The 8,830-nt window shown below is 34.1% G+C and overlaps 1 protein-coding gene across 1 annotated transcript; it reads right to left on the bottom strand.

Annotated features, from left to right (window-relative positions):
• Positions 1-3,386: 3,386 nt before the first annotated feature.
• LOC140144574 (monocarboxylate transporter 12-B-like) lies at positions 3,387-8,299 on the bottom strand. The gene is made up of 3 exons (XM_072166393.1): positions 8,206-8,299; positions 4,354-5,199; positions 3,387-3,792 (listed from the first exon to the last, which is right to left on the bottom strand). The coding sequence occupies exons 1-3, from the start codon at positions 8,297-8,299 to the stop codon at positions 3,677-3,679; spliced, it is 1,056 nt and encodes a 351-aa protein (XP_072022494.1). The 3' UTR covers positions 3,387-3,676.
• Positions 8,300-8,830: the final 531 nt, after the last annotated feature.

Raw genomic sequence — 8,830 nt, 5'->3', positions numbered from 1 at the left:
AATCTTTATATGATATGATTATTGAACAAAATAATAGAACACAATGTTAAGGTTCATAACTTAGCTCATATCAAATGACATGTTTAAAGAAAAATAAATTATGAGATAAATTTGTTGGCAAATTACTCAAGATGGTATCATGATGGAAATGAAAAATACCTTTGTCTAAATAAATAACTGATGCCAAATACAAATATTCAGATGATTTGATGATAATTTTGGATTGACAATTGCATGCAATTTGGATCAAATTTGGTAATGATCTTAAATATGCCAAAACACAAAATACCACAACAATAGGTTTAATTTGGAAACCTGTTCAAATCAATTAATAAAACATCAGTTTGCATAATGAAAATCAATAAACATGTAAAACACCAGGAGACTATCAAAAACTCTGTTTTGAAGAGAAATTGGATATGAACAGTTATTATGCTCAACTTAGCTCCTTTGGCCTACATAAAACATGTAGTGAAATAAAATAATGAAGTAAACAATGGCTTCAAACTCAAAGCAATAACATGATTAATAAAATGCCATGACATACTCAGATTTTAAGGAAAACAATAGAATCGCAAAAGAGGACTGCAACTCTTAATTTGAAAGAGGAACTAAGTTTGAATAAGTGCACGTCTTCAAACTTACTCTTTACGAAACTATATACATGATTAACACCTCTAAAATAATGATTAAAGAATTTAAGTTGCACACAAAGAAGACAAACTTAATTATGATCATAAAATGAAGCATTTAGAAACATTATTTGACAAGATCAGGTGTGACAGCTACTTTCAACTCTGCTGTGAGGAAATGGCGTCCTCGACATTTATATGTGTATAATTATGACACTTTAAAATATGATGAAAATAATGTTTGATTTGGATTTTAGCAACATACACTTCATTATAATATTGTGATAGAGTCATTACAGTCTTTGAATGATATTATTCAGATGACAAAAATATGTAGATCGCACACTAATTTGAAATTTAAATGTTGTATGATAATGTCATTATATTTGAAGTGTTTTTCAAAAGTCAGTTTACTTTTGTTGTTCTGTTGCTCGCTGATAATATACCTTCCATCTTCGATAACAGTTGTATAACGTAGTGGCGATGAGTTCCTGCTCCTTACTAATGTAAAATAGGTGACATAATTTATCAAGCAAATGTCCATATTGTTCCATGTTGTTACCTTGAAAGTTCAACAGCAGTCTACCTGCATTTGTACTAGTTGCATTTGCAATTTCTGAGTCCGAATATGATGTAAGGATGGCAGAATCATTAGAATATAAACTGCGATATGAGGGGTGAGAGTTGATGGCTACATATCCACAGGAAATAAAAGCATGGTACTTCCTAAGTACTGTCACAAATGGTGGTATAATATCAGTAAGATGTCCATGGTGGTCAATGTCTAGAAGGTGTTGGCATAAACATAATAATACGTTCAAGATATCTTGGGATGGAACACGACGGGAAATATCTTCCAGTTGACACAATATAAGAAAATTAAACTTTCTGTCCAGTAACTGGTCACAACAATCATCAGTTTGTAAGTTGCTCAATTTCTCCCAAGCTTCAGACATAGCAATTTTATCATGTTCACTAACCAGGTGATTATCAAGAGTTTGTGCATGGTTGATAGCTGTTGGTGTGGATATCAGCTCAGAGTCACTAGCAGAATCGGATTCAGATGGTTCAGAGGATGGATCTTCAGGAGGAATGTCAACTAAGGGAACAATATCATCAGCTGGCGGCAAGTTATCAGGTACAGAGTGTTCAGATGTTTGATCACTAGTGTCACACGGGAAGTCATCCGAGTTGTATTCAAACATATCATCATCAGTGATATCACCATCAACATGATTGGGTTCAGAGTCAGATTCACTACATGTATGTTCACATTCAGGCTCAATTGCATAAGTTGGATCAGTTTGCGTATGAGATTGATGCTGGACACTATGGTTGAAGCAGGGTCTGTCCATGGCATAGCTACTTCCACGAACACATGTGCCTCCAGGGCCGGTGACGTGAATGGCTTCAGGAGTTCTTCCAGGAATAAGCACAACGTCAAAAACAACTGCTTCACCGTCGCCTACACTTGATTGAACTTTTGCTGGATTGTTCATGGTGATACCTCGCCAATGCACAAACACATCTTCTCTGGTGTCATCGCGGGTGATGAATCCATAACCATTCTTAACGTTGAACCACTTAACATGTCCGAATATTTGATGTGCAAGATATGTTGGTCCTGTATATGATGGAGATGAACGCTGTCTAGAGTGATGGAGATGACGAAGATAGTTCATTTCAGCTTCCAAGGCTTCCAGCCGTGAGATAATACCAGAGATCATGATGCTTCCAAGGGTCGTGGGTGCCCTGATCCAATTTGTTGAAGATAGTTATCGCCAAGCTTAGCCCCACGTTGAAGACGCCAATGTTACGGTGATGATTTTTAGGGTGACTTTCTTTTTGTTCAACTTTGGATCCAGGGGCTTACTCGGGCGATAATAAATGTCCAATACCGTTACACAAAATAAATAGACACACAGATGGAAACTTGAAGATATATACGATGTTATGCTCCGGCTTTAATATAATATTAATAATGTAGAAACAATATGAAGATCGATGCAATGATAATATGATGAGGATTGAATTGACTAGATGTTGAGCAGTTGGAGGCTCAGATCGAAGTGAAGTAAAATTATCTGAGACAAGTTCATATGGGAAAACACTTGAAAACCAACTTAAGTACCATCTCTGCAACAGCATAAATAATAACCCTAACTAAGCATTTACTTTGACAAATCTTAACAATACATAACCCGTTAAAGAGATAAAACTTTCTCATGAATAATTCATAAGTAGGTCACCTACAATCTTGAGCCAAAAGATAAGTGGCAATAATTTACACCACACTTAAGTTTTTAGGATAACAATACACACTCATATAAAAGGAATCAATTGCTAAAGTGCTCTTAAAACTTCTATGAATGGAAGACAATAAACAATGAAGACATAAACATTTTAAATGCTCATAAACTTGAGAATCAAAGGATGCCTACATTTTCATGACCAACAGAGGTAAATGACCTTTTCAAATTAAAGATAAACCATGATCTATTAAAAACAATTTCAAAGACAATAATGATTACGATGGAAAATAAGTTAACTTGATGATGATCACGATCGATTAATTACACAACAGATAGAAATATAATTTGATATGAAACCAAAAACTATATTAATTAAGAATGACACAATCAAAATAAACAAAATAATAAACATGGTAAATAATGATATTACCTTAATCTTCCTAACATTTCAAACCCTATCCTTATTATTAAGACCAACCATTCTGGTGCCCGTTACATTATTATTATTATTATTCTTATTATTCTTATTATTATTATTATTATTATTATTATTATTATTATTATTATTATTATTATTATTATTATTATTATTATTATTAAATAACGAAGACATGTTGCATCGAATATTCTATATCCACTGAAAAGTCTGTAGCGGCCCTAACTGTCCAAAATCAATTTCCCGTGAAGTGCCAATTATTACAAAGACATTTATCTTAATCGCTGTTAAGCACATTTTTAATACAGAAAACAAATGTTGTTATTAATGGAAGGCAATGATTCTATAAAACACTACTAGCTACAGCCTTGGGTGATTTCTATCGCAAACAAAATTGCAGTATTGACCAAATCTATACCACCAACGAGCAAGAAAGCAATCCGGTAATTGCCTGTACTGTCTGCAAGCCAACCTGTAAACAAATCAAAAACAGTTTGTATGTTTTTATCAAAGATTTTAACGAATTGCATACAAGGTCATCTTTAATCAATGTTTATATTTAATTAACCTAGAATATGCACATGATGTCATGCAATGACACTTTCGTCATTTTCAAATTGCAAATATTAGGATATATACGCGTATATTGCCATAAAAGTACGCGATAACATGTATAATGCCCATAATCCTGTATAAAATACGGTAGAAAGCATGTATGTTTTACGGTAAAATACCTGGCAGCAACTGGGTTAATTGCCAACACTCTACCGTTAAAATTGCAATAATTGTTAACGTAACTACACACTGTACATTATACGAACTAGCATTTAAACACAATCTGTCATTACAATACGGCTATTTACTATTTAACATTTGGAAGATACTACAAATTTAAAAAAATGAAAAAATACAGTCTAACGGTATGCCTGTTTTCAGTGAAACAGTAATTCAACATTGTGGCAATAACCATACAGGAAAGTGTCGTAAAATAATATTTTACAGTGTATACGTTCATATCATTGCCACAACTTACCCGTCAATGGTCCACCAATAGTTTTTCCTAATCCTGTAAAGAAATGAGTCCATCCCATCGCAGATACAAATTGATCTTCATCCACAAGATTCTTTGTCATCGTTATCGATATTGGATATCGAGCACCAATAGAAACGCCAGCAACGAAGGCCAGGAAACACATCACTGCAAATGAATCTGTGAAAGGATCCACTAGAAATGTAATTGCACATAAAAACGACAGGGTAGCAAATAACCGGGTGCCTGATATGATGTTGTAGTCAACAAGTGGACCGTAGCCAACACGACCAATGACAGTTCCAAAACCACCGACTGTAGATAGAAACACGGCTTTGTTTGGTAGAATATTTTTATTAATTGCATGTGGAACCAGGTAAACTATCCATGTAGTGTAACCGATAGAATACAATGCAAATATTGCTTGAAATAAGGTAAACTTTGGTACATCAACGAATATTCCGGAATGGAAGTGGCTTAAAATTTGTTTTAAAAATGACACAAGAAAACCGCATTTGGTGACTGCATCTGGGTTATCTTTATTTGAATTTGAAGTTGGTTGGTCGCTTGATTCCTCTAGTTTGGAATACTTGGTAACAGTGCCCTGGGACTGTTCAGGTCTTCGCATTAACGCCCCTGCAATACAACCGTGAAAACTTAGGCCACTTAGTAGTAGTATAGCACCACACAAGCCATATGCGTGTATAAAGTGTTGCGTCAGAACAGGAAGGACCATCATTCCGACAGATCCACCGACTACTGAAATACCATTGGCCAGAGCAAATCTTTCCTTGAAATACCAAGTGACTGGAAGTATGCATGGAACACCACTCAAGCCCTGCCCGATTCCTAATTGATATATGAATAAAATGGAAGAAAAGAACATTAATATAAATATGATTACATTTGACAAAATGTCATACTAAATGCCTACAGTACATGGGTCGGTTCAAATGTTTGATTTACTTTTAGTCTCGCATTTTATAATTCTATCAGACACTAAAGTATCGTCTATTTATATTACACAAATCATTTGGACGGCATTAGAAGCACTCTACACGTTGTGCCTATAATAATGTAGTCCGGAATTTCGTTACAACAAAAGTGTGTACTTAGTACTACCTGCAAACAATATGCTATAATTCTATTTGCGGTTCATCATTTTTTTCAAAGGTAGTCATATAGAGTCGGGTCATTTCGGTTCACATTCTTAGTGTATTACCTATGTTTTTGTTGTGCACATAAATTATGTTAACAGATATCTGTATTATGATTTGAAGGTAACATACGAGCTGTAAACATGATTTTTTAAGGATTTTTGGCCTATCCCATTCAAATTATCACATTCAATAACACGGCCGACAAAGGAAAATCCCCGAATGTAGTACATTCATGGCGCACACTACCTGAGTGAAAACTAACTAGCGCCCTCAAGGACCATTCTCTTCTGATGTAAATATCCGACTACAAATCGTTTTATTTTCATAAAAAATTGCACTGTGTAAGTCACATATGGTTCAATATTGAGACATTTCCTTTGAATGATAAGATAGGTGCTTTAAATTATAAAATTTCTGCTTGAAACTGCAGACCGCCAAATCATTAAGGTGCCAGTTATGTCCGCCCCTGTATATCCTAAACAAAGACAAATAATATCAAAACAAGCAGCCAGTACCTGTACCCTTTAAGTCTAAAACCTAAGGAACGAAATCAAAAGTTGCACGTTTATGTTTTAATCAATGGAAAGCACGGAGCTAATATTAATGTGATAATCAATGGAAAGTACGACGTGATTCTTTTGTTCAAGAACGCTTTGTGTACAAATCATCGGTAGGGCTTGAATGGAGCAAAATGCAATATTTGAATTTGCATCTGAATTTGCATCTTTCTTGGGTTTTTGTCTTTATTCTTGGGTTTTTGTCTTTATTTCTGGAACGATTTCAACGAATGAGACCTTAAATTAGAACTCATCAAACTTAATCACAGAAGGACGTATATATCTATATGTTTTGCATGTTCATGTCTAATTAGTACTCATGTCTTTTATTTTTGTAGGTGGAGTGTAAATGAACGGCATGGAAGTCTCATTTTGAAACAGGAAATCACAGCCAAAACAGACGGATTTAAAAACTCATTGCTTGTTTCTTTTCCAGCCATATGGTCAAATATAAATAATGATATCAGGAATTCACTTGTCACGTGCACATTTACCACATTTAAAAAAGCAACATCTCTGTTACGATGTCTTGCTGGCCGAGCGGTTAATATTTACTGTTTTCTTATGGTTTCAATGGTTATTGTTCCATCATACATAAATAACAAGACGCATTTGGCACCAGTCCCATTACAGTTAGTTTCATTATGATATATTTTAACACCATCATTTCGAAGACATGTTCTCCAAGTCTTAGTGAGCCTATATTTTCAGACTCCAGCTACTGAGTGTAGACTCCAGCTAGCTTCAAAGGTTGATTTAGAACTCAATACGTTTGGGTGTTGTCCTCCCATATCTTAAAAAATGGAATAGAATATTCTTTGTTTTAAGTTCCTCCCACCTATCAAATTTTATCCAATTACATCTCTAAAATCACGGACTGATAAAAGTCTGACCAATCACATTTTATCTATGTAAATTTCTTTTACATAAGTTTCAAAATATGCAGGTAGGAAGATCAGAACAAAAGAGAGAAATTTCATTTCTTTTGTCCGCCCATATTATTGTGAAATCTTGGGAGGTCTATGATATAAGATTCCCAATTTTACATAATTATTTAAGGCCCCTGGGGAAATCCAAATTCCACCCAGATTTTAACTCTCTATAAAACTGTTATACTCCCTCAATGTCCATTAATTTGGGCAATAAATTGCTCACTGTTTTAATTAGGAGTATAAACTTGACCTCTCCCTTATTAATCCAAATTTTCTTAATTATTAGCTATTCATTGATATAAAATAACCTGATAGGAATCTCAATTTTATATATGTAAAATTGACATATCTTGATAATATCTGTTGTATGTAGTTAATCACCGCCAACCCAATTGATACCAATAAGAGATTAGTATAATTATATCATAATCATAAAGCATCAAGTTCATATGATAAATAAAATATAATAATTTTAGCATGGAAACATTATAAAATGTTACCATTACATATCACATCTAATGTCCTGGTTTTTCCACAACCCTGAAATCACAATAGAGGTGCATTTCTATTAAATTGGTTATTTTGCCAAACTTATTGTGCTGAAGCACATTTCCTCTTGTATCATAATTATCCTATTCATAATATTCATGAGGAAAAATTAGAGGTTGTTAATAGAGTTCTCTTTCTGAGAGACAAACAATGCTAGATATTTTCCCCTTTGTTAAGTATTAGACTCTCTGACTCTGTTAGGTTATTTTTTCACAAATAAGCTGAATATGCAGAATTTAGCTATGTCACAATCTCATAGCTTCAACTGCTCTCACAAAAAATTTTTCCATCACTGTAGCCATTTTTCTTGTCTCTTGTGTTAAATTGTATATAACTTATGTGTAAACTTATTTTGAGGTTTGCTGAGTAGGGGGCACTGCGCCTTTTGGCGACAGTGCTTTCCTGTGCTTTTCAGTGCTCCCTGACAGCTCAGGAGGCCTCCTTTATATTTTTTTTCCTGCTTTTGATGTTTGTTGCCAAATGAATAAAATAAATAAAATTAACAAAAAATAAAAATAAAACTAACAGATGCAGCTATTGATTAATGGTTCGAATTCTGACATATCTGTCTGTGATGATACAGGGGTAAAAGTTACAGGTGCCTTAATTGTTTCGAGGTCTGTAAAGGTCACTAAATGTGTTACAGGAAGTGCTTACCTGCAAATGTGAAGGCAACAAGAAGATGGACGTAATTGTCTACAAACATTGCAGTGAATAAGAACGATACACTGGCTATAAAACTACCTGTCATTATCAGGCAGCATGGGCTATTATATCCAAGTAAAACAATACATATTGGACCTGGTGACATAAAAAAAAAAAGATATCAAGCGTATATGAGACGAATATAGTAAGTAATTTAGTTCCATGCATATTTTGTTAGTTGGTTAGTTGCAACAAAAAACGCTGTACCTCATTGACTAAATCGCTATGGCTCAGTTATGAAGTATAAATTTAGCTTTCGGTGTTATGATTGCAGACAGGGTATTGTGATGTGCCCTGAGTAATTTAATTTGATGAAAATCTATTTCATGAGATATTTTAGGGATTCCCCTTTCTTGCATCAACTTGATTAAAAACAAATTGAACCATTTCTAATTTTGGATCATATGGTAACTTCCCCTGAGATTGTAAAATGAAGATGACATCGTAGGGGATCCCCCTCATGAAGTGATGTCATGTGAAAGGTTAATTTTATAATTAAAGCTTGTGAATTTCCAAGATCACATTTGGCTATTAATATTTGGGATTTCCCACTGCTTGATATATAAGAAAATCTAAA

Source organism: Amphiura filiformis, unplaced genomic scaffold (assembly GCF_039555335.1).
Source record: "Amphiura filiformis unplaced genomic scaffold, Afil_fr2py scaffold_64, whole genome shotgun sequence".
Taxonomy (NCBI): domain Eukaryota; kingdom Metazoa; phylum Echinodermata; class Ophiuroidea; order Amphilepidida; family Amphiuridae; genus Amphiura; species Amphiura filiformis.
Note: the sequence above shows the minus strand (reverse complement) of the source record. Positions and strands in the feature narration are given on the sequence as shown.

Bases quoted from the DNA above. Each gene is read 5' to 3' on its own strand.
- LOC140144574 (XM_072166393.1), bottom strand. From the start codon at position 8,299: ATGACAGGTAGTTTTATAGCCAGTGTATCGTTCTTATTCACTGCAATG. The intron at 5,200-8,205 runs GTAAGCACTTCC...TATATCAATTAG, and splicing joins TGTTGCCTTCACATTTGCAG to GAATCGGGCAGGGCTTGAGT. The intron at 3,793-4,353 runs GTAAGTTGTGGC...ATTTGTTTACAG, and splicing joins TATTGGTGGACCATTGACGG to GTTGGCTTGCAGACAGTACA.